At 41.7% G+C, this 26,546-nt stretch overlaps 1 protein-coding gene across 2 annotated transcripts in view; it reads left to right on the plus strand.

Moving 5' to 3' along the window:
* The window catches only part of NEB (nebulin), a gene marked incomplete at both ends in the record, with an annotated part of 222,697 nt that overhangs the window by 175,160 nt on the left and 20,991 nt on the right, over nt 1-26,546 (plus strand). For both annotated transcript variants that reach the window (XM_080719851.1, XM_080719850.1), the window contains 19 exons: nt 2,041-2,145; nt 4,549-4,653; nt 5,060-5,164; nt 5,822-5,926; nt 6,017-6,127; nt 7,051-7,161; nt 7,390-7,491; nt 7,601-7,705; nt 11,306-11,416; nt 11,983-12,087; nt 12,620-12,724; nt 14,522-14,626; nt 16,415-16,525; nt 16,928-17,038; nt 17,650-17,763; nt 18,965-19,069; nt 23,632-23,736; nt 24,195-24,299; nt 25,287-25,379. In XM_080719851.1, coding sequence (XP_080575977.1) covers nt 2,041-2,145; nt 4,549-4,653; nt 5,060-5,164; nt 5,822-5,926; nt 6,017-6,127; nt 7,051-7,161; nt 7,390-7,491; nt 7,601-7,705; nt 11,306-11,416; nt 11,983-12,087; nt 12,620-12,724; nt 14,522-14,626; nt 16,415-16,525; nt 16,928-17,038; nt 17,650-17,763; nt 18,965-19,069; nt 23,632-23,736; nt 24,195-24,299; nt 25,287-25,379 — 2,019 coding nt within the window. The remainder of the gene's footprint in view (nt 1-2,040; nt 2,146-4,548; nt 4,654-5,059; nt 5,165-5,821; nt 5,927-6,016; nt 6,128-7,050; nt 7,162-7,389; nt 7,492-7,600; nt 7,706-11,305; nt 11,417-11,982; nt 12,088-12,619; nt 12,725-14,521; nt 14,627-16,414; nt 16,526-16,927; nt 17,039-17,649; nt 17,764-18,964; nt 19,070-23,631; nt 23,737-24,194; nt 24,300-25,286; nt 25,380-26,546) is intronic.

Raw genomic sequence — 26,546 nt, forward strand, 5'->3', positions numbered from 1 at the left:
TAAACATCAGTTTTACTGCTGTAAACATGAACATCAGATATTTTATAAACACCTATCAAGTATATTCCTTAATTGGAACTGCCCATTTGCTAACATTGTAAAAAAAAAAATTTAAGTATTTCTTTTTAATTTTTACTTTTTTATTTTTGTTGCTATACTGAAGATTGAACCCAGGGGCAGTCTACCTCCAAGCTACACCCTTAGCTCTATTTGATTTTTTTTTAATTTATTTATTTATTTATTTATTTATTTATTTATTTTTGGTGGTACTGGGGTTCCTGGAAGCCCTTCTACCTCCAGGATACACTCCCATGGGCTACACTCCCAGACCTATTTTTTAACTTTTTTATGTGGAAACAGGGTCTCTTAAGCCAGCGAGGCTGGCTTCGAACCAGCGCGATCCTCCTGTCTCCACCTCCCAAGCACGGGGATTACAAGCGTGCGCCACCACGCCCGGCTATTTTATTTTTTATTTTGAAACAGGGTCTCACTAAGTTGCAGAGGGCCTCACTACTTAATGAAGCTGGCTGCGAACTTGCGATCCTCCTATTTCAGCCTCCCAAGTACTGGGATTACAAGTGTGTGTACCATGCCTGGCAAAATGAAGTATTTCTATATCCATCTCCCCAAACTTTCTGATTGTGAGGATATCCTTGGGATACTGATGAGAAATACTCATTCCCAGGCCTTTACCCTAAAGATATTGATGAACACAGTAGGTGTATGGTGAAGCCAGATAATTAAGATTCTTTTGGTCCATTTGGCAAACTTTAGTATGGTTCTTTTAGAACATTTTTTTAACCTTAATCACATTAAAATCTAGGCTCCTCAAACAATTAAAAATACCCAGATGGGACCCCAGAAATATAGGAGATGCCAAAGTGGGTGAAATGAGAAGTCCCAGGCCCACGATGGGGAACTACCTGGTGTGCCTACAGAGGCCACGCCTCCCCTGAGCCCTCCCTCCCATCCAGACTCACACGTGGCACAACTTGGTAGATGCAGCTCTAGCACTGGTCAGAGTAGTGACCAGGCCCATCGGTTCAGTCATTCATCGAGAATTTACTGAGTTTCTATGTGCTGGACACTAGAAATGAGAAATAAAGCAAACCCTTTTCCCCAAAAGGGGTTCTGCTTAATAAAAAGAGCAGGCAGACAGATACCAATGATGGAATGACGGCAAGAGCTGTGGGAGCGCGGTAGGAGAGCAGGGCTAAAATTCTGTCCAAGTGGTATGGCGAGGAAGGCCTCGCTCCTCCCAGCAGTCTGTAAGATGTTCTGATTTGGGGAAGGGAAAACATGCGTGGAGAGCTGTCCAGGGGCCCTTTCAGCACATGCTGATGGAAGTACATCCTGTGGCAACCCCGGTGATCACACTCAGTGTTCCCGGGCGCTGACGTCAAGATGGAAGATAGGAAGATGCACTTCTGCATGGCAGTGCGCTTTCTTTACAGCCAATTCTATTTATTTACTTATTTATTTTGCAGTACTGGGGATGGAACCCAGGGGCATTCTAACTCCGAGCTACACCCTCAGCCTTATTTCTTATCCTTCATTTTGAAACAGGGCCTCACTGAGTTGCAAAGGGCCTCACTAAGTAGCTGAGGTTATCTGTGAACTGTGATCCTCCTGTCTCTGCCTCACAAAGGGAGGGATTACAAGTGCAATCCAATTACAAGCCAATTCTTTTTTTTTTTTTTATTGTGAGTCTAGGGATGCAACACAGGGGCATTTGACCTCTGAGTTACAGCCCCTGCCCTATTTTGTATTTTTATTTTGAAACAGGTTCTCACTAAGTTGCAGAGGGCCTCAGTAAGTAGGTGAGGCTGTCCACAAACCGGGATCCTCTGGTCTCCTCCTCCTGAAAGCTGGGATTACAAGTGTGCGCCCCCACTCCTGGCTCCAGCCAATTCTTTTTAAATGCTCTCTCTTAGGAAGCATTGTATACTAAAGTCACGGTTTTTATTTCTTGGTTTTTAAAACATTTAGTATACTATCCACTATTTAAAATGAACTTTGTCACTCCATTTCCTCCCACAGCTGAAATACAAAGAAGTTTACCAAAGAAATAAATCTAACTGCACCATTAAGCCCGATGCTGTTCATATCAAAGCAGCCAAGGACGCCTACAAGGTCAACACCAATGTAAGTTCCAGAAATTTCCCCAAGCCTGTCTTCTGCTGCTTTTCTGCCACTGTGACAGAATATCTGAAACTGGGGATTTGTAAAGAAGAGAGATTTGGGCTGGTTTGTAGTTCTGGAGACTGGGAAACCCAAGAACGTGGTGCCAGCACCTGGCCTGGGTCTCATCATCCCATGGCAGTAAGCGGAAGGGCAGGCAATCACGTGACAGACACCAAGAGAGCGAGGGGGCGCTCTTGAGCCAAGCCCCTTGGAGGCAGTTCAGCCACTCCCTCCATAGTGGGAGCAGTCATGTGTTCTGGAGGGCTGAGTCCTTGAGGCCTGACCGCCTCCCACATCTTAGTATCATCACGCTGGCAGGCGGTTAAATTGCAAGCTGAGTTTTGGAAGGGCCATTGAGCCACAGCAAAACCTAACGGGGATTTATCAGCCTCTGTAGGACATGTGGGCCTTTCAGGCCATTGAGCTCTGGATCAAGAGTTGGGCCCCGGGAACATGAGTAAAGATGCTAAAATCTAATGGCTGCCTGAGGTCCTCACAAAGGAGCCCAGGAAGGAGCAAGAGTGGCCTCACCTCATGCCACAACGTTACACCGCACAGCCTTCACGGTGGGTGACCAAGAATCAGGACACTGAATTCAGGGCAATGAATGAAAGTTGCATTTTGAAAAGTGTCTCAGCATCTTTCATTCTCTTCCCCTGGGCTCTCCTCTCACCCCAACTCTAGAGCCTGCTCCTTTCGAAGGAGAGGACGCTGGAGCCTCTTGGTGCTGTCAGGGGCTGGCTGGGCCCCTCCTCCCCCTCCTCACATGCCCCCTGCATGGACTCGTGTGTTTGGGTGGGGTACCCTAAGCCTCAAGCACAGAAACAAGTGTGTGAATTTCCATTGTTACAGTTTTGGGGGACATTTCCTAATACTGGTACATTCATGAACACTAACTGTTTAAAAAGATATGTGATTAGTATAATGAAAGCATAATGATTCAGCTAATAGCCATTCATACCAGAGAGAACATACATGTATTAGGGTCAGCAACCCAAGATGACTGTAGGAACTGGCAGGTAGCTTGTAGGTCTCTTGAGGGTGGACTTATGGACAGAGGATAAAGTAAATGTAGTAAAATGTATATTGTGGGATATAGGTGGTGGTTAGATGGATTCTTACAATTCTTTTGTATATTAAAATTTTTCTTAATAAGGTAGAAAACATTAAAAGTACCTATAAAAGCAATTACATTATATTGTATATACATTATACTGCAAAGAAAAAAAAAACAAAAAAAGGATAACAAAAGAAATATGCTTGAGAGGTGGGCCCCTCCTAAAGTCACTTAAATTACATGCACTTCTATGACTGGGATTTGGCCCCAGGCAGCCGGTTCTCCAGCCCTGATGAAAGTCTATGAAGCAGGCAAGTAGATCTGGAGCCAACAGCTCGAATGCGAGTCCCCAGCTCCACCATTTGCTGGTGGCTGCACCTTGGGGAGGTCGCCTAACCCTTCTAGGCAGTGCCTCAGCTTTCTCTCTTGTGAAGTTGAAGATTAAATGGCTAATTTTATAAAATTTTGTTTATTTCTTACTTTATAAAACTTCCTGGAATAACACGAATACTTTTAAACTTGGATTTTGTGGGGCTTTTTTTTTTTTACTTATTTATTTATTTTAGTACTGGGGATTGAACCCCCAGGGGTATTCTACCTCTGAACTATACTCCAAGATTTTTAAATTTTTTTTTTTCTGAAAACAGAGACTCTAAGTTGCTATGAGTCTCATTACATGGCTGAGGCTGGCTTTGAACCTGTAATCCTCCTGTCTCAGCCTCCCAAGTACTAGGATTATAGGCATGTACCACCATGCTTGTAATTTGAATTTAGTTAGAAATTTAAAGTACCAACTCTGCTGATGAGGTGGGATTCAGAGTTAGCAAAGCGGTAAAATCATTTCACCTGGAGACCTTTCAAAGTTTTAGCCCACTTTTTTGGGCCAAAACATTTCAACCAAAGACCTCGACCTGGCTGACTAGATTCTGTACATAAATTGTACAAAATTTTTTTTTTTTTTTTTGCGGGTCTGGGGATGGAATCCAGGGCCGTTCAACCTCCGAGCTAAACCCCCTGCCCTATTTTTTATTCTATATTTTGAAACAAGGTCTCACTAAGTTGTAGAGGGCATCACTAAGTAGCTGGGCTGTCTGCGAACCGCGATCCTCTGTTCTCAGCCTCCCGAATTCTGGGGTTACAAGCGTGCGCCACCACGCCCAGCTGTACAGAAAATTTAATTAGGACTCTCTGTGATGGCTGTAAAAGCCTGATTTGTGGTGTGTTGAAATGCAAGACTCCCTCTGTGCCTGTGTGTGTTTATGAATTCAGCCTACTGAGTGATTTCCTTCTATCATGTTTAAAAAAAGCTGGACTACAAGAAGCAGTATGAAGCCAACAAAGCCTACTGGAAGTGGACCCCTGACCGACCTGACTTCCTCCAGGCTGCCAAGTCAACCCTGCAGCAAAGCGATGTAAGACGGAGACGTAGACACAACAGTTATGCTTAATAACCACTGTCCTGGTGTTAGCCCCTGCTCATTTGAGATCCAAGGGGAGGCCGTTTGAGGGAGTGAAAGGCAGGCTTAAGATGCATCCCTGGCCACTGAGCCTGTCCTCCTGCTGGGCCCAGACACAAGGACTCTGAGTCCTGGCTGAGGCTGCAGAGGGGCTGGGGGGAGGTGCTGGGAGATCTCTGTCCTGGTCCTGGTCACTGGGCTGGGAAGGAGTCCAGCATGCAGGGAGAGGCCAGAAACCCCTTCTCCTTTTTCTGGGAACACATCCTCATCATCCTTGTAAGAGGGCTCCCCACAGGCGTAATCACATGCCAGCTTCCTCTTATGCTTATGACCCACCCCCTCTTCTTTTCTTCTGTCACAGTTTGAATATAAGCTGGACCGAGAGTTTCTCAAAGGTTGCAAACTTTCTGTCACTGATGATAAAGACATGGTGCTGGCCCTCAGGAATTCCTTGATAGAGAGTGATGTAAGTATCCATCCCGGCCCTCACTCAGGACCATCTGTGGCCCAGGCCCAAGAACTGTCAGGAAAGGGCAAAGGGAGGAGGCTACTCTGTAGGAGCCCAGGTGTGGTCCTGAGGTGTGGCCTTGTCCTGGGGACCAGTGACATGGCTGAGCCAGATGGCAGCACCAGATGGCAACTGTGCAAGGGCCATTAAACCTAGGTGATGGTTCTTGGTCTCTACTGCATGCCCAGGTGGTTCAGGCAGCACAAGTTAGGAATCTGAAGGCCTGGCTGGATTCAATGAGGAAACTGATTCTTTTCTTCTCTGTGAGATAATACTCTTCCTGCACTGTGGTTTCCTCATCTATAAAGGAGAAGGAGTAATGCCTCCCAGGGATATTGGGAGGGCCAAGGATATATCTGAGATTTTGAACTGGAGTCTGTAAATAGATTCATTATGTGATGCATTTTGGTTGCTATTAAAACCTCAACCAGCAAGCAATTAAAAAAAAAAACAACTTTTGACTATTTCCCAGGATGTCTAAGATTCAAATCTTTTACTGATTTTTGTGTCCTTAGTCTGTCATTGATGCTGTTCTCCCAACTGTAAAATCTGGGGGCTTACTAAAAATATGCAAGTTACCCAGAGACGCTAAAGAAATGCTTTTCACCCCCATAGCTGAAGTACAAAGAAAAACACGTCAAAGAAAGAGGAACCTGTCATGCTGTGCCTGACACTCCTCAGATCCTCCTGGCAAAGACTGTCAGCAGCCTAGTGTCTGAGGTAATGCTCCAGCAGCGCACATGCTCGGCTTCTGTCTAGGGCTAAGGCCCCAGGCAGATACCTTAACAAACTCTCTGTTGATTTCACCAGAATAAGTACAAGAGCCATGTCAAGAAGCACTTGGCCCAGGGCTCATACACAACACTGCCGGAGACCCTGGACACAGTTCGTGTCAAGAAAGTGACCAAGGATGTCAGTGATGTAAGTGGCAGCCACAGGACTCTTGGCAGCAGCAAGGCCACTTTCCCTTGGAATCCGGTTGAAGGCCGTATGCTGCCTGTTGGCGTACACACACTTTACATAGCTTCTCTCTTACCCTCACATATAGGCATAGGTGAATCCTAAACTCTAGTTTTCAAAAAGATCCAGTGTTTACTGGCTTTCCAACTATGGCAGATGAGGGTTTTGCTACAGGTCGTATTATCTAGAATATAACATGTATTAATTTAATACTGTTTACAATGGGAGGAAGCGTTGTAATTAAGAATGGCCTCTCCTATCATTAAACTATACACAGTTTTACAGAGGTAAAAAAAAATCACCTCTTTGTGCCATAGTAATCTCTGTCCATTGTATCCTTATTAATACAGTTAATAGCGGTATATTGAGTCTCATATTTTTAAAAGGTAGAAATAGTGAATAAGAGTCTAATTTGCTTGTGCTCAGTTCTCTAAAAACTACTGGATGGTTCTACTATTGGGTTATAGGACAGAAATAATAGAGAAGAAAAATAGAATATGGATCAGAGATCTGAGTCTCAAACTACAAGCCGGGTATGGTGGCGCACGCTTGTAATCCCAGTACTTGGGAGGCTGAAACAGGAGATCACAGGTTTGAAGCCAGCCTCAACAACTTAGCGAGGTTCTCTGCAATTTAGTGAGACCCTGTTTCCAAATAAGAAATTAAATCAGGCTGGGGGTTTAGCTTAGAGGTAAAATGCCTCTGGATTCAATTCCTAGTGCCACAATAAATAAATAAATAAATAAATAAATAAATAAATCTACCTCAAACTACTGCCAAAATGGGAAGCCGTAGATTTCATATAGATCTTTCAGAATTCTTCATGTAAATCAATCCTGCTCGCAGCTTCCTATGCTCACATGAGCAATTCTGACTCTGTTTAGACAAATTACAAAAAGAAGTTCGTCAAGGAGAAAGGAAGGTCAAATTACTCCATCATGCAGGAGCCTCCAGAGGTGAAACACGCCATGGACGTGGCCAAGAAGCAGAGTGACGTATGTCTTCCGTCTTGACATTTTTAGGGGCTCACCTGAGGCAGGGGGTCCCCAACTGGGGCATGCTTTTTTTCCAGTATGTGGTCACCCCAATTTCTGTATCTAGTCTTTTTAAAAATATGGCTTTGGGAATTGGTTTGGTTTTAAGTAAAAAGGTTGCTCGTGCATAGTAAGAACTTTCCGGAAGACAGACAATCTCGTGCGTAAACATTTTCTTTCCAAATAAAGGTGGCTTACAAAAGAGACGCCAAAGACAACCTGCATTACACCACAGTGGCTGATCGGCCAGACATCAAGAAGGCCACACAGGCAGCCAAACAAGCCAGTGAGGTAAGGGTGTGGTTTAAGTGGCCTCCGTCACCAGGGGCTACTGCCAACGAGTGATAGAAGACACTCATCTACAAGCATGCATCGCCTATCTTGGTTTCCTTTGATTCAGGTGGAGTACAGAGCCAAGCACCGCAAGGAAGGCAGCCATGGGCTAAGCATGCTCGGACGCCCAGACATTGAGATGGCCAAGAAGGCAGCCAAGCTGAGCAGCCAGGTGATGTGGATGGGCAAGCAGTGATGCTGATGTGAGGAGGGTTTAAAAGCCCTGCAGAAAGAAGGGATTCCCAGAATGGGAGTGCAAAACTAACAACCAAAGAGACACTGGGTCTTTAATCACACTGCAGAGCTTTGGAAAGTCACATCGAAAAAGTATGCTGAGGGCTTTCTTTCATTTCCCTCTCTCCAGTAGGCCTTTCTAGCTCTCCACTTTTCCTTTATGGGTATGCACGTAGGTATGTGTCTGTGTGCTTAAGTATCATCGTGTGACAAAGGGGAGCTCTCCCAGGGCAAAAAGAGTTAGTTCCTGAAGGTCTGATTCATACTTGTGTTGCCTGTGGGAGACTTGTTAACATGCCGGAGTCATGAAATTCTAACTTCAAAAACGTCATCAGGTGAAAGAGCCTTTACTCTTTCCTTCAATATACTGAATGCCTGGGCCAAGAGCTGAGGGTGAGCGAGTGTCATCAGACCACTTGCTAATGGATAAACAATTACAATAGGTGTGATGACTGTGTGACTGAGGTGTGCCCAGGGTGCTCAGGGAGAACACGGCTTACAAGAACGTGGACGAGAGCCGGGCGTGGTGGTGCACGCTTGTAATCCCAGCATTCGGGAGGCTGAGACCTGGAGGATCGCGGTTCGCGGACAGCCTCAGCTACTCAGTGAGGCTCTCTGCAACTCAGTGAGACCCAGTTTCAAAATAAAGAATAAAAACTAGGGTAGGGGGTGTAGCTTGGAGGTCAAATGCCCCTGGGTTCCATCCCCAGACCCGCAAAAAAAAAAAAAAAAAAAAAAAAAGAACATGGACGAGGAACTGTGTGGCCAAGAGCTGACTGCCGCATTGCCTAATTTCCCTTGCTGCTACACCAATTGTCAGAATATTCTAACTTATGACAGGTTTTCCGGCTTCAGCTAGCTCAGATCATGCAGAGAGCAGATTTTGGTCCTCTAGGACTTAAGCTTAAGAATATCTTATTTTTCCTCCAATTTGTAGATGATAACTTCCTCTTCTTCATTGGTCCACTCTCTTCAAGCTTGTTTAAAGAAATAGATTTTGGATACATTTCATGGTCCTACATACAAAAGTTTGTTAAAGAAATAGATTTGGCCAGGCATGGTGGCGCACGCTTGTAATCCCCTCGCTTGGGAGGCTGAGATAGGAGGATCGCGTGCAGGTTCGAAGCCAGCCTCAGCTACTTAGTGAGGCTCTCAGCAATTTAGTGAGACCTTGTTTCAAATAAAATATAAAAAAGGTCTGGGAGTATAGCCCGGAGGTAGAAAGCCTCTGGGTTTTACCCCCAGTACCACCAAAAAATAAAAATAAAAATAAAATAAATAGATTTGATGAACCTACGTACTGACTTTGAGCAATACCAAGCATAGGATCACAATCTTTATACTAATGTCAATGACAAACAAATTGGAATTATGAAAAAACAAAAGGTTCAGGTGACTGAACACAAGAGAAGATAATTTTTTACAGTTTTTGTATTTAAAACTCCTGTGCAATATTTTATACACTTGTATTGGTGCACTGTAGTCTCATATCAGTGTAGTTCACAGTGATAGGGACATACATGCAATATTTTTATTATAAATGAATGAAATTACATCAACTATTTGAGACCAAGAAACAATGACTAATCAAAAACAGGAGTGAAATGTAACAAAAATTTATTAATATAAAAGAATTCTAATTTGGGCATGGTGGTGCACATTTGTAATCCCAGTATTTGGGAGGCTGAGACAGGAAGATCACAAATTCAAGAAGAGCCTTAGCAAGTAGTGAGACTCTCAACAACTTAGTGAGACCCTGTTTCAAAATAAAAATAAAATAGGTCTGGAGGGTGTAGCTCAGCATTAGAATGCATCTGAGTTCAATCCTCAGTACCACAAAAAATAAAAATAAAAATAAAAAATTATATCTGGGCATGGTCACACACACCTATAGTCCTAGTTCTTGGGAGCCCGAGACAGGGGGTTTGCAGATTCAAAGACTGCCTCAGCAAGTACTGACACTCTCATCAACCTACCAAGACTCTGTTTCAAATTAAAAGTCTAAAAATAGGGTTGCAGATATAGCTCAGAGGTAGAATGCCCCTGGTTTCAAACTCCACCGTCGCGTCTGTGACTCGGTGTGCCTCCTTTCCCGTACTGGGCCACACGCTGAATGCTTTTGCTCTGCATTTTACAACAGATGTATTCAGAGTGAGCGAGTTTCGGCACCATGAATGCATCTTACCCCGTGTGGCATCCAATCGAGTAACCTCTTTTTGAGTCTGTTCTGGTGGGTGTGTCGAGATGTGGGGGAGGGAGGGACAGTGAGGAGGTACGAGGGCACTCACTGAGCGAACCCCCACCTCCAGGGCCTGACTGGATGCCAGTATGCTGACTTTCATCTTACCAACAACAGAAACTCTAGGTGTCCCCAGGAGTCAATTACTGCCCTTGCAGTTGGCTAGCCTCTAGAAGTAGCTCACTCTCAGTCTTCCTAGAGTGTATAACTAATGGAATTCTACTACTAGACTTAGTCCTCCCAAATTACTGACCACGGCATCCGTTCATTTTTCAATAAAGAAAAGTTTCTGTCGCTCAGTTATTCATTGGAGTTTTCCTACAAGTAAATCACCTGCCTTAGATATTTACCTGTGCATAATGACTGTCCCTTGAAACCAGATACTTACTGAGCAACCATCGGACCCAGGCATCATGCTGTGTGTGTGTGTGTGTGTGTGTGTGTGTGTGTGTGTGTTAGTAGAAATTGAACACAAAGGTGTTCTACTTCTGAGTTTCCCCTCCAGTCCTATTTTATTTTTTATTCTGAAATGGAGTTTCCCTAAACTACTGAGAAATCTGTCATTCTCCTGTTTCAGCCTCCCAAGTACTAAGATCAAGTTGTACATCACCATATCCAGCTGCTTTTTAAAAAAATTTTTTTTTTAGTTTAGTCCTTTGTATATCCTTTTATATATTCTACAAATATATTTAATCTTATTTTCCCATATTCTAAAGTATCTCACTTTTATTTAATCTGAAATAATACTTGAAGCCATTAATACCCAAACTTGGATCTTTTTACTCAGAAGTTATGCCATTTCTGGCCAAGTCCAAAAAAATTTAAATGATACAGTCAAAGTACTATTTTAAAACAACAAATTCTTCTAACTTAACAGATTTTTCTCAGCCTTCTTGATCATCTACAACCCTTTGTTTAATTCTTTACAATAGACCTAAAGTGTTTTGGCTTCACTAGCTAGACAGGCTCCTAAGTACATTAAATCGCTTCTCTGAATTTAGCTTGAAGGCTTTTCCACTTATTTTTGTTTTACATTGGTAAGAGGTAATTATATTTCATGCCTCTGAATAATATAAAATGTAACCAATGCTATATTACTTGATTATCTGTTGCCCCACATAATTTATTAGTTTATTAATTAATTACCAGTAGTACTCCCTTTTACTTTTACAAATGTTTCTGTTTGGAAAATCAAGTATATGATATTTGTATGTATAACATATGCATATTCTTTGGTATTTATGTTTCCACCATTGATTAATATTGAGGAATAATTTGGATGTTTACATTTGCCATTAGGTTAAATACCGAGAAAATTTCGACAAAGAAAAGGGCAAGACACCAAAATACAATCCAAAAGACAGCCAGCTCTATAAAGTCATGAAAGATGCTAATAATCTCGCAAGTGAGGTATGTTTTTTTTAACTGTGGTAAACTATATAATATTTGTCATTTAACCATATTTAAATGTACAATAGAGTAGCATTAACTATATTCACAGTATTGTTCAACTACCACCACTATTTTCAAAACCTTTTTTTATCAACCTGAATAAAAACTATAACCATTAAGCATCCACCCTTCCCTCCTCCCTTGAGTTCCTGGTCACCTCAACTCTTGTTTCTATGAATTTGACTATTTTATAGATTTCACATAAATGGCGTCACACAATATTGTCTTTTTGTGTCAGGTTTATTTTGTTAGCATAGTATTTTCAGGTTTAATACATATGATACCATGAATCAGAACTTTACTCCATTTTATGGCTAACTAATCATTCTATTCTGTATAGATACCACATTTTTGGTCCATCGATCTGTTGATGGACATTTGGGTTGTTTCTACTTTTTGGCTGCTGTGAATGAGGTGTGATTTCTCAGAACCATCTCCAGCATGTTTCATGATGGTATGTCTTACCATGATTTCTGTTTCTGCTATTTTTAAGTGATTTCCCTTTTTCCTTCCTTGACATGTAGGTTAAGTATAAGGCTGACCTGAAGAAACTTCACAAACCCGTGACAGACATGAAGGAATCTCTGATCATGAATCACGTCCTAAACACAAGCCAGCTTGCCAGTTCTGTAAGCTTATTTGTTCCAGAAACACCGTATTTCAACTATTTGTGACCCAAGTCCTTCTCTGAGTTCACATGCTTCTCTTTAACTACTGACATACACTAGAATTATTACAAAGCTCTTCTGTTATATAAATGTATTCTTTCAAATTACATTAATCAACCTACCAATTTCCATTAACTATGAAACCACTCAATGTAAAAAATACTTCTATTTTTCGAATATTTAAACCTTCTCTGCCACCACTAACCATTCCCTTTCCTCCTTTTAACGATATAGAACTACCAACGGGAATCATTTGTTTTTAACTTACAATACCTACTTTGAAAAAAGTCATACAACTGAGTGTTTGCATCTGGTATTAACTGAAATAAGGAACTTGTATCTTCATCTTTTTTAATCTTTTCTTAACCCCTGTTTTAGTGTTTGCTAATTCTAGTTTGGTCTTGTCAATGCTACTGTGAAAAATGTCTAACCTGAAGAAATGTAGGGGGGATGCTGAGCGGCTTCCCACCTTAATTGCTCCCTCCCCCCTCAGTACCAGTACAAGAAGAAGTATGAGAAGAGCAAAGGCCATTACCACACAATCCCTGACAACCTGGAGCAGCTGCACCTGAAAGAGGCCACGGAATTACAGAGCATAGTAAGTTCATCAACACCAACTTTGCACCCCACGTACCTTCATCTGCAGTGTCAAAAAACGTCATCAGTTTTCTCCAGGATAGGAGTGATACTTTTACAAGCCATTGTTAAAAAAAATATCACAACGATAGAGGAGCTTTGGATTTAGTGACATTTTGAAATGAATTTCTGTTATGATAACATTTGGAGATAACAGAGAAATCTATATGTGGTATGTGTTATTCAGGTTACTGGCAGGGCCGAGAGCATAGACTGTTTCAGGAGACAAGCCCCACAACAGCCTCAGTGTCTGTTCCAAGTTAGAAAACACTGATGGGTGATAGGGAGTCTTGGGGGGCTTTTTAACCAGAGAAGTGACATAATCAGATTTCTCCTTTTTTGTGGTTCTGGGGATTGAGTCCCAGGGCATTTTACCTCTGAGCTATGCCTCCAGGTTTTTTTTTTTGTTTGTTTGTTTGTTTGTTTGTTTGTTTTGTTCTGTTTTGTTTGTGTGTGTGTGTGTGTGTGTGTGTGTGTGTGTGGTACTGGGGTTCCTGGAAGCCCTTCTACCTCCGGGCTACACTCCCAGACCTATTTTATACTTTTTATTTGGAAACAGGGTATCTTAAGCCAGTGCAGCTGGCTTCGAACCTGCGCAATCCTCCTGTCTCTGCCTCCCAAGCACAGGGATTACAAGCGTGCGCCACCACGCCCGGCAACTCCCAGCTCTTTTTAAATTTTGAAATAACGTCTCTCTAATTTTCTGAGGTTTGCCTCAAACCTGCAATTCTCCTGTCTCCCAAGTACTGGGTTATAGGTGTGCACCACCATGCCTGGCTTGAAGGTGTCTCTGATGGTATTTAAGAAACTGCTAAACTTGTAAAATAATTAAAGATTTTTCAGAGGAAATAACTTGTTATCATTTGACCTCTATGTCATATATTCGCCATTATTTAGGTCCCCTTGGGATTAACCAGAGAGCTAAATTACTAGAAATATCCTCATGTCTTCTTTAAGACAGCATGTGTCCCCAGACCTCTATCATAATGTCTTTTTATGACCAAGAGAGCTGAAATCGAGTGAGATTTTGTGTGTGTGTGTGTGTGTGTGTGTGTGTGTGTGTGTGTGTGTGTGGTACTAGGGATGGAACCCAGGGGCATTCTACCTCCGAGCTTCAACCCCTAGCCCTATTTTTTATTCTTTATTTTGAAACCGGATTTCACTGAGTTGCAGAGGGCCTCACTAAGTAGCTGAGGCTGTCCACGAACAGTGATCCTCTGGTCTCAGCCTCCCGAATGCTGGGATTACAAGTGTGCACCACCACGCCCGGTTTATTCTTTATTTTGAATCAGATTAGTTGCAGAGTGTCTCACTAAGTAGCTGGCTGTAAACCTCCTATCTCAGCCCTCTCTAGTACTGGGATTACAAGCATGCGTGCTTCAGCCACCACACCTGGAAAAAACTGGAAGTTTTTATTAGAAATATTTACTAATGCTATTGTTAATGTGTTCACCTGTATACATCAAATTTTGGTCAAATTTATTTATGACCAATTTTCCAAAGCATTTCTTACATCAGTATTTCTCTTGATTGATTCTTGTCAGTAATTTTTAGTTTCTTTGAATTGAATCTAAATCCTGACTCTACCTTTCAGATAGTAATGCTAGTCCTAAAACCCAGACAATTTTTTTTAAAAAGGTACCAGATCCAAGCAATAGAAAACTGTTTTGAGTGGCAATGAAATGTCCAAACTGAACATGATATATCTCTGTCTAGAATATGACTAGTGGAGAGGTCTAACAAGGCTTTTCATCACTAGGTAAAATACAAAGAAAAGTATGAAAAGGAGCGAGGAAAGCCCATGTTGGACTTTGAGACACCAACCTATATCACTGCCAAAGAGTCTCAGCAGATGCAGAGCGGGGTAAGTTCTATAAAAACACAAAAACACACCACACAGCAAAATTACCACTGAACTAATGAACATGGGTTATGTCTACAAAATATCCAGTCTCCTGTTACAGATGGTGGAATTTTTTTTTTGGGGGGGGTAGTGGGGATTAAACCCAGGAGCATTCTACCTCTGAACTTCACCCCCAGTCCTTTTTCATTTTGAAACAGTGTCTCACTAGTTGCTGAGGCTGGCTGCAAACCTGCAATCCTCCTATTTCAGCCTCCTAAGTACTAGAATCACAGGTATGCATCATCATGCCCAGCTTAGATGCAGAAATTCTTAACCTGTGATCATCAAAATCTTTTTAATCATAAAAATTCTATAATTTAGTTATTTTTAAATGTCCTAAGTAATATGTATTTGCCATATATGTTTTATTTCAATGACCATTTTTATAAAACTAGAAAACTATTCCTAATACTGAAGCAAATTGTATTGAAATTATTTTGGACAAATGTAAAGTTCCCTCCACACAGCTACACCATGAACTTTTGAATGCTCTCTGCTCTTACTATGACACCCCATGTCAAACAAAACAATTTAAAGTCAGGGAGCCTTAGCCGGGCATGGTGGCAAACGCTTGTAATCCCCACGCTTGGGAGGCTGAGATAGGAGGATCGCACAGGTTCAAAGCCAGCCTCAGCTACTGAGTGAGGCTCTCAGCAACTTAATGAGACCCTGTTTCCAAATAAAATAGAAAATAGGTCTGGGAATATAGCCCAGAGGTAGAAAGCCTCTAGGTTCCACCCTCAGTACCACCAAAAAAAAAAAAAAAAAAAGTTAAAAGTCAGGGAGCCATATTTCATATTCTAGAATATTAAGTGAAAGCATTAAAAAACTGAAGAAAAAAAAATGGAATCCTATTTTGAATCTTAGAAAGTCTGTTTCATTGGGAAACAGCCTAATCTGAAATTTCTGTCTGCCTCTCCTCCATGGGGCCTATTTCCAACTATGAAAATAAATGATCTTTAATCAAAGTAGTTTTTGGCATTTTCAGGTATATAAAATGCCAGATCATCAAAAGTTTATAACAATATCAAATAATTGGTGAATCCAAGTAAAGGATTTATGGGAGCTCCTTGTACTATTAGTACTAATTTTCTATAAATTTAAACTCTGTAAGATAAAAGAAATCAGAAAAATGGGGTTCCAACTTCTATCTCAAGAGTCTCTGTGAGACAGCCTAGTCTAGGGACTGCAGAGGAGATAGGGATGGGGTTTGGGCTTTCAACCATGGACAAAACCATAGGATTTCTCTGTGCCCATCATCTGCCTTATGTATTCAGTTTCTTAATTTAAAAAAAAAAAAAAGCTGTAGTAGTGATAAAGGCCAAGTTTGGATTTGGTGGCCTCGGGCTTTTCTTCCTATTTTCTTTCCTCCCCCAGTCCCACACTTACACACATTGAGTCACTTCAAATTCTAAAAGTCTTTTGTCACCTTGAAAAAGCTGTGGGACTGTTTCAGGAGAGTGGATTAGGAGGAGATAGTCCACCCAATCTCAGTCATAGACAGATGAAGGAGGGGCCCAGCAAAGTTTCTCAACCTCTGCGTTTCTTTTTAGCCATTTGCTGTAGACAGAATATTTCTAGAGCAGACAGACATGTGGTTGTTCACAACGTGTGACCATTAGAAGAGGCACAGTCCGCTTAAGAGGCCCTACAGGGAATGGAAATGTAATTGTTTTCTTCTTAGGATTGAGAGATTAATTATAACAAAGATCCTTTTTTTAACTTGTCTTTCCTTCCTACTCATATTAGAAAGAATATAGGAAAGAGTATGAAGAGTCTATTAAAGGCAGAAACCTGACTGGCCTGGAGGTCACACCAGCTTTATTACATGTCAAATATGCCACCAAAATAGCAAGCGAGGTAGTGGCTACTCGGTCTTTTCCTTCTTTTTTGATCCAGTAATTGCACTAATGACATGCATCTCTGTGTTTCTGCTACCATCTTCATCCCCACCTAACTCAGGTTTCAGGTTGAGTTCATCTGTGTTTGGTACTACCACTTAATCTATTACCCTGTTCATTGTTCTAATTTTTAAATGAAAATGTGCTGACCTTAGCATTTTAATGTCTAGTCTTTTAGCTGATATTTAATATTAACTGACCAAGCTTATACCCCACCTTTATTCATGTCTCTCCTTACTTAACTGTGAGCTATTAAAGATTGGAAGGGTTGTTTGCTGATTTTTTTATTTTTTGGCTCTTTACCTGAGAGAACAACTCAGGGTTTTGGGGCCAGTAATGATGTTTTTATTTTGTGCTATAGAAAGAGTACAGGAGAGATCTAGAGGAAAGCATCCGCGGGAAGGGTCTCACTGAAATGGAAGATACTCCTGACATGCTACGAGCAAAGAACGCCACTCAGATCCTCAACGAGGTAAGAGTCCAGCCAGTCCCTGCACGTCTCTAAGAGAGCAGCCGCTTCTTCCTACCCAAGCCACACCAAAGCACACAGAGAAAGAGATTAAAAAGAGATTTGAATTTCAGTTTCTATGTCCAGCATAATTATTAATCATTACATAAAATAGATGTGAATTTCTGACAAGTGGCTATTATAATAGTATGTTTCTATAGCAGTTGTCATAACCACTCATTTTATATTGTTTTATTTAGCCTTGATACATTCAGTATGCTCATTTAAGTAAAAGCACCACACCCGAGTGGTGTGTCCTTAAATTGAATTCCAGTTATATACCAAACCAGATTTAAAATTTGCTTTCTCACTTAACTTTCTAAGTAAAGAAGGATAAAGGCATTTATAATGATGACTTCAATTGGCATATATTGGTATGCCTAGAATAGTTTCCTACAGCACCTTCTGTAGACGCCGCCCAATCATGTCACATGGAACGGTGACAGTGGAGACTAGAAAGAGACACTCCCTTGGACAAGTGAGGTGGCCTGTTACATGGATCGATATTCACTCTGTATGGTTATCACCTACTAGTACAAGTTAGGTGACTTTTTTTTTTAATAATGCTTCTATAGAAAGAATATAAGAGAGACCTGGAACTGGAAGTCAAAGGAAGAGGCTTGAATGCCATGGCCAATGAAACTCCAGATTTTATGAGGGCCAAAAATGCTACTGATATCGCCAGTCAGGTCAGTGTTTCTATTCCATATCAACCTTCCGAGAAAGTAGTTGCGACTGTAAGGACGTAATATTGTCCCTCTGTCATCTTCATCAGTGACAGTGGGATGCATACGGTGGCATTCTTGAACATCTGCCTGATGGAATCCATTCCAAATTACCAGGGACCCTTAGTCCGCTTCTGGCTGCCTCCTGAGTTTACAGTCACTGAGGACATTCAGAGCAAGGGGCAGAGGTTGGGGAACCAAGCCATAGCATGGAGGTGGGGCAGATGCTGATTGACATCTTGGCCTTGTTTCTTTTTCTTTTCTTTTCCTTTTTTTTTTTTTTTTTTTTTTTGTGGTCCTGGGGATGAAACTCAGGGTCATTCTACCTCTGAGCTATACCCCCAGCCCTATTTTTAATTCTTTATTTTGAAACAGGGTCTCACTGAGTTGCAGAGGGCCTCACTAAGTAGCCAAGGCTGGCTACGAACCGCGATCCTCCGGTCTCAGCCTCCCGAATGCTGGGAATATAAACCTTGGTTTTTAGTCAATCTCTTCCTTCACTTGGCACCAAGAATTCTTTGTTTAGAATATTTTGGGAGTTCTTTATTTCAGTGCTTTCAAGGCTTAAATTTAAATATCTTCCAGGCATTAGGCATCCAGGGCTGTCTAATGCTAATGAGTGTGGGTCTTTTGCTTACTTATCATTTTGACAGCGCTTATGTAAACAACTCGTGTCCTTCTATCTGTTGATTATCTCTTCTTACACTGGATTTCTGGCACCTAACTAAATAGTCTTTCAACTGCTAAGTCTTTCTTTCTTTCTTTCTTTCTTTCTTTCTTCCTTCCTTCCTTCCTTCCTTCCTTCCTTTCTGGTACTGGGGATGGAACCCAGGGGCATTCTACCTCTGACCTATACCCCTTGCCCTATTTTTTATTCTTGATTTTGAAACAGGGTCTCACTGAGTTGCAAAGGGCCTCACTAAGTAGCTGAGGCTGGCCGCGAACCACGATCATCCTGTTTCAGCCTCCCAAATGCTGGGATTACAAGCGTGTGCCACCACACCCATCTCTAAGACCTTCTTTCTGAATCTCACTCTTCAATATACTAAGACATAACAGAAAGACGTGTTAATCAAAAAAATATTGCTCACCTTTTAATCAAGCCAAGCCAACAATGCTATGCACATTGTAGACATTTACCCTATGGTTGGGTATCTTTTTACAGATCAAGTATAAGCAGTCAGCAGAAATGGAAAAAGCCAATTTTACTTCTGTGGTTGATACTCCAGAGATTATTCACGCCCAACAAGTCAAGAATCTTTCAAGCCAGGTAAGGACATTCATTAAAACATTTCTTATATGCTCTAGTCATGGAGAACAATAATCCTTCCATTAATACCTAAGGTTTTTTTAGATCTCAATTTCTCTCAATAAAACATGGCATGCCCAAGGCTCCAGGTTCTATCCCCAGCAGAACACACACACACACACACACACACACACACACACACGAAATAGATTATAAAAAGATCTAGTGCTATATTTCAATCTGAGTATGAGGCCGTGGGTGATTCCTGGCACTGGAGGGGAAAAAAAAATATGAGGAAATTTTAAGATAGCCAAGAACTTTTACATGGTATAACCCATATTAAAAATTTTAACATGTAAAGTCTCCTATAATTTATATACAAGTCCAGAAGATACAAAGTAAACAGCCTAAACTTGCAGTATCAATCTGCTATAAGAATGATATTAGGGCCGGGCGTGGTGGCGCACGCTTGTAATTCCTGCGCTTGGGAGGCAGAGGCAGGAGGATCGAGGCCAGCCGCGCTGGTTTAAGAGACCCTGTTTCAAAAATACAGAAAATAGGTCTGGGAGTGTAGCCCAGAGGTAGAAGGGCTTCCAGGAACCCCAGTACCACCAAAAAAAAAAAAAAAAGAATGATATTATATCACTTTCAGACATGGTAGCACATAATACTTCAGAGGCTGATACAAGAGGATCACAGGTTAGAGGCCAGCCGCAGCAATTTAGTGAGATCCTGTTTCAAAAATAAAAATCAAAGAGGGCCAAAGGTGTAGCTCAGAGGTAAAATGTCCCCAGATTCAATCCCCAGTAGAAAAAAAAAAGAAAAAAGATATGACATTGCATCACCAACTCTAACTCTATGCTATTCCCGAGTCCTCCCATGAGTGATAGCTTCCATCTTTCTACAAATAGATGAAGAAAATCAGAAACTCTTCATACAGCATGATATATCTCATTTGTGTTCATATTCTTCAATGATGATTAGGAATCTTCTATTTGTTTGAGTAGCCCCCAGATTGGGAATTTGCTCATCTTCTGATCAATGAGTTCCAAAAGAATAGTTATGACCTGACCCAGCTTGTGCTTTATAAACACATAGAAATGGAGAGCCTTGGTTGTACACTGAATTTTGAAGCTAGTAAATCTGAGGTAGGCTCAAGTTTGGGTTAATTTTATTTGTTTACTTATTTTTTATTTTTATTCTTTTTTTTTTTTTTTTTGGTGGGCATTTGACCTCTGAGCTACATCCCCTGCCCTATTTTTTATTCTTTATTTTGAAACCAGGTCTCACTGAGTGGCAGAGGGCCTCACTAAGTAGTTGAGGCTGTCCGCGAACCACGATCCTCAGCCTCCTGTATGCTGGGATTACAAGCGTGCGTCACCATGCCCGGCTGTATTTTTAATTAATTAATTAATTAATTATTAATTAATTTTGTGGTACTAGGGATGGAATCCAGGAACATGCTACCTCCAAGCTACACTCCCAGCCTTATTTTTTTTTATTATTCTTCTTTATTTGAAGACAAGGTCTCACTAAGTTGCAGAAGCCCTCACTAAGTACCCGAGGCTGTCTCTGAACCCTCAATCCTCCTATCTCAGCCTCCCAAGTACTAAGTTTACAAGAGTGTGCCACCACCCCTGGAGGTTATTTTTAATTTTCATAGACGATCTCCTTAATAACCCATTGATTTTGAGAACCTGGATTTAAATCCTTTATTAGCAATGTATAATTGTATATTGTAAAGTTAGACATGAAAAATACTTGTCACTAGAGAGGTGGTTCAATTAGAAGATAAATATAGGCCATGCCATGCGTGGTGGTGCATGCTTGTAATCCCAGCATTCGGGAGGCTGAGACCCAAGGATTGCGGTTCGCGGACAGCCTCAGCTACGTAGTGAGACCCTCTGCAACTCAGTGAGACCCGGTTTCAAAATAAAGAATAAAAAATAGGGCAGGGGCTGTAGCTCAGAGGTTGAATGCCCCTGTGGGTTCCATCCCCAGACCCCACACACAAAAAAAAAAAAAATAGAAAAAGATAGATTCAAATGAGAAAAATGGACCTTGGATTTGGGGGAGTTGCAGTGGGAAAAGATAATTAACTTTTTTTTTTTTTTTTTTGGTGGTACTGGGGATGGAACCCTTCTGGCTTCGCACCTGCTTGATCCTCCTGTCTCTGCCTCCCAAGCCCGGGAATACAAACACGTACCACCGCCTGGCGATAATTAACTTTTTTAATTATCAAAATTATATGGCCCCCACATTACCCTGCTGTGTTCACTGTGAAAAACAGGGAGGCCATTGTTCTTTTGGCTGGGGGACTTAGCCGCTATACCACCTTCTGCTTTTGATACTAATGATCTTTGAGGAATAGCAGAAAATAGGCCTGTCCCAGGGAGGGCTCAGTTACTAATTCTGCAGGTGCCTCCTCTGCTGGCACGCTCTGTGGCTGGTGTTCCTCAAGGCCTAAAAAATCGGTCAGGTTAGCCAGGGGTGGTGGTGCACGCTTGTAATCCCTGCGCTTGGGAGCCTGAGACAGGAGGATCGCACAGGTTCAAAGCCAGCCTCAGCTACTTAGTGAGGCTCTCAGCAACTTAGTGAGACCCTGTTTCCAAATAAAATATAAAATAGGTCTGGGAGTAAAGCCTGGAGGTAGAGAGCCTCTGAGTTCCACCCCCAGTAGCACCAAAAAAAAAAAAAAAAAAAAAAAAAGTCAGGAAGGTTACTTCCTCTCCAATTTAAATGAGTATTTGTCTTTATTTTATTTTTTTGGAGTATTTGTCTTTAAATAATGGAATCATGCTGGTATTTCCCACAAAATTGCTTCTCAAGGGAGAGTGTGTATTTAGTAACTTTTAAGCCTCTGACGTGGGGATTACTGACAGCAGCATGAGCTCATTCACAGTTCTGGATACCATGTTGAATATTTCTAGCTGTCAGGAGTTCAGGTCCTTTACTTCCCACACACCACCAAGTTCCGTGTGCAGAATGGTCACCTCTCTCAGAGGCTAGAGAAATGATTGCTGTCTGAAAAATCAGTTGAGGCAGCTTTTACTTAATTTTTTTTTTTGGGGGGGTGATAAGGATTGAACCCAAGAGTGTTCTGCTCTTGAGCTTGAACTACACCTACAGACCTATTTTATTTTTTATTTGGAAACAGGTTTTTGCTAAGTTGCTTAGGGCTTCACAGATTCGCTGAGTCTGGCTTTCAACTTGCAATCCTTTTGTGTCAGCCTACCAAGCACCAGATCTCAGGAGAGCACCATCTCACCCAACTTATTTAATCTAGAAGAAAGAGACAGAGACATAGAGAGGCAGAAAGAAAATAAGGACTGCTTCTATTTTTTTCCCAGGAAAATGAGAGCTTTTCCTTATACTTGGATAGCTAATAAGAGTCATTCAGGTGACTTTTTCCTGGTACACCACCTGCTCCTTCCAGTAATGCCTGCTTTAACTGCCTTCTAGTTAGATAAGAAAACTCTAGGCCTAAATCTTATTGTCTGAAACTGTGTGCCTTTATGAAGATATTAATTCTTAATACTTAAAGTGGGAGAAACTGGAACTAAATAAAGCTAGAAAGCAATGTGATAGAACACTGACAAATTATAAGAAAAATAAGGCTCTAAGGCAGAGTACGTATTCTGCTGCAGAGATTAATTAGACGTTAATCTGAGGCAGAGGCTGGCTGTGTGTGTGCCCAGGGAGAGGAGTCCCTCTGGACATTTCTCTCTAGCCAGAGTCTGGTGTAGGCAGAGAAACCCAAATATGATGGTTCCCTCAGAGCAGTGGCAGCCCCATGTCTACTTTCAGACTAGTTTCTGCACCATGTTCTGGAAGGACCTTTAGTGCCTGCCTGCTCAGTTGTGCAGATAGGAGCCCTGAATATACTTGCTCAAAGATTGGCAAAAAATTTCCCTGCCACCACCTACATTGGCTTTGAGGAGGCCCAAACCTTGAACACGCTCCGCCTGGCCCCTAGCTTCGTGACCCTAGCTCAGCAGTGAGCGATGCTCGGCAGCATCTCTGCCTCCCTCCCAAAACCTCACTAGCAGGGGCCTCCCCCATGTGGTCCAGCCAGAAAGGGCTCCTGCTGACTGACAGCTTTGTCATGAAAGTGGGTCCTATTAAATGGTCAGCCTTGGTTCTCCTAGAAAGAAAAGTCATGGCCTTCGTGAGCGGGCTCTGCTTTATAACTCTCTAAAATACTGGGACAAGCCGGGCGTGGTGGCGCACTCTTGTAATACCAGTGCTTGGGAGTCGGAGACAGGAGGACCACACAGGTTCAAAGCCAGCCTCTGTTACTTAGTGAGGCTCTCAGCAACTTAGTGAGACCCTGTTTCCAAATAAAATATGAAATAGGTCTGGGAGTATAGCCCGGAGGTAGAAAGCCCCTGGGTTCTACCCCCAGTAACACAAAAATAAATAAATAAATAAATAAATAAATAAATAAATAAATAAATAAATAAATAAAATACTGGGACAGTCAAGAAGATGCAAAAGTTTTCCCCCTGATGAATTGGATGTGCTGTTTTACGTTCCACCAATCATCTACCTTCAGTGTTCACAGTCTGTATTTCTATTCCCAGAAAAAGTATAAAGAAGATGCAGAAAAGTCTATGTCATATTATGAGACTGTTTTGGACACTCCAGAGATGCAAAGAGTCCGGGAAAACCAAAAGAACTTCAGTCTTGTAAGTTTTTATTAAATCTAAGGCACAACTCACTGGCACCAGGCAAAAGAAGGTGCCTTTGGTACTCACGCTCGGTCATTTTGTCCCTGCACCGGGGCTGCTCAGCCGCCCTCCACGATTGCGTTCCTACCCCGGGAGGCTTCCTGGCAGGGAATATCAACTATCGCCATTTTCCATTACTGGTGACAGCTATCTCTTTCAAAGTTAGGCAAGGAAATCTTTTAAAGATAATAATTTTACCATTGGGGCTGCAGTTCCCAGCATATGTCAGTCCCTCTCTGTAATTAGTTTTTTTAACAAAATTCTTACTGCAGAATTTCCCTTTGGCTCTCAAGCTATAATTACTGCGGCATGGACTTTTTAAAATAGGATTATGAATTCCTTTCTACAATGTAGAATAACTAAACTATGTAAAACAATGTTGACATCTTAACAAGATATTTACTCTTTCTTCATAGCTTCAATACCAGTGTGACCTTAAAAACAGTAAAGGAAAAATTACAGTTGTTCAAGACACGCCAGAAATACTGCGTGTTAAAGAAAATCAAAAGAATTTCAGCTCGGTATATTTACTATTTTTTTCCATCTAATGCTAACCTAATAATTCCATTCTCCTCTTTAAAAAATATACTAGTATCACACTGATACAGATAATTAACATCTAACCTTCCCATTTAATACTAGTGGTTAAAGTCCCATACTTTGCTCCAGAAATCATAACTTCAGAGATCATTTGAAATAAATTAAATTTAACAAAATTAACATTTTTTTCTTTTCAGAGTTTTGTTTTGTTTTGTGTGGCACTGGAGAGTGAACCCAGGACCTTATAAATGCTAGGCAGCCCTTTTTATTTTGAGACAGAGTTTTGCTAAGTTACCCAGGCTGACCTGCCATCTTCCTGCCTCAAATCCCCATCATTTGTTTTTAGGAGAGGGTGTAACGGGGATCGAACCCACAGGCATTCTACCTCTGAGCTACACCCCTAGCTTTTTATATTTTTTGTTTTGAAACAGGGTCTCCCTGGGTTGTTAAGAGTCTCAGTAAGTTGCTGAGGCTGTCCTCGAACCTGTGACCCTCCTGTCTTAGCCTCCCAGGTATTGTAATTACAGGAGTGCGCCACCACACCCATCTCCATCATTTAAAATTGTTTAGTTACAGAGCAGTAACGTGTTTATTGCTCCAAGGGTTTCTTTTTAACATTGTGATTTATTTCATCATCCCTCCCCTAAATAACTAATTTCACATTTCTTTAGTGGATTTTGTATTTCATATGGGGAGGATTTTCTGGATTTTTTTAAAATTCTGTATTAAATATGGTATGATACTCTTAAAGGAAACCTCAGGATCTGGAAAGTGAGTGGCATTGTATGCATGGTCTGAGACACTGGCACGGATGGGAGAAGAGATGTCAGATGCGACACTTTCGCTCTTGCCTGGAGCACTGTCTAGTGCCTTTTGTTTTCACCGAAGCCATATGGCCTAGTCTGTCTCCAGGAATTTCTGGGGTGTCCTTTTTCCTGTGTAATAATCTCTTTCCTGTGAACGTGCAGGTTTTATATAAAGAAGACGTCTCACCAGGAACAGCAATTGGAAAGACACCTGAGATGATGAGAGTGAAGCAAACGCAGGACCACATTAGCTCGGTAAAGACTCAGGAGACGCGAAGCTTCCTGCCTCCCTGTGGTAGTGTACAGTGACCTCTGGGTTGCACTGGAAACCTTGTCACCAAGAATGGCTTACAATCAGAAGTGGGTGCCTAATACCACATCACCACATGGTGTGTGCTGGAAACTAGATCACCTCCTGCTCAGGGCAGAGCTGTGGTGGTTTTCATAAAGAAGAGGTTAGACATGGCAAACAGAGGCTTATGGGAAAGTATACTATATCAGAGTAAAGAATCGACCTTCTGGAGACGTGTCCTAGTCAAATGTATTGTTGGGTATGAAAACATTTTCCCCTTCATGATTTCCAAATATCAAATGAAAAAAAATCTAGAAGTAAATAATACCCAAGTAATTGTTTGTTTTTGAGGTATTGGGGGTGGAACCCAGGGGCATTCTACCTCCAAGCTACACCCCCAGCCCTATTTTTTATTTTATTCTTTATTTTGAAATAGGTCTAAGTTGTGGAGGGCCTAAGTAGCTGAGGCTGGCTGCGAACCTGTGATCCTCCTGTCTCAGCCTCCCAAGCACTGGGATTACAAGTGTGTGCCATCACACCCGGCTTCCAATTCCTAAGTTTTAAATTGTGCGCATCTAAGTGGCACGACGCAATCTCATGGCTTCCCACTTGCTCCAGCCGCCCGGGACATGAATCATCCCTTTGTTCAGTGTTTTCACACTGTATTTGCTACCTGCCCCAGCACACTAACCATCTCCATTATCAGATCCACAGGTTCAGTATCGCAGTGCTCGTGTGTGGGCAACTCTTTTTACTTAATTGCTCCAAAGCCTGAGAGTAGTGATGCTAGCCATTTAGACGTGTCAAAGAGAAACCGCAAAGTGCTTCCTGAGTTAAAATTTGAAAGCTCTCCACTTAATTAAAAAAAAAAAAGTTTGCTGAGGTTGCTAAGATCTGCAATAGAACGACTCTATCCATGACCTTGTAACGAAGGAAAAAGAAATTCATAGTAGTTTTGCTGTCACATCTTAAACTGCAAAAGATATGTCCAGCATGCATCGTTAAGATGAAAAAGACATGCTGAGCGTGATGGTGCATGCCTGTAATCCCAGCACTTGGGAGGCAAGACAGGAGGATGGATCATAGGGTCAAGGCCAGCCTCAGCAACTTGGTGAAAATGTGTTTGAAAA

This window comes from Muscardinus avellanarius (genome assembly GCF_963383645.1).
Source record: "Muscardinus avellanarius genome assembly, chromosome: 2".
Lineage (NCBI taxonomy): Eukaryota > Metazoa > Chordata > Mammalia > Rodentia > Gliridae > Muscardinus > Muscardinus avellanarius.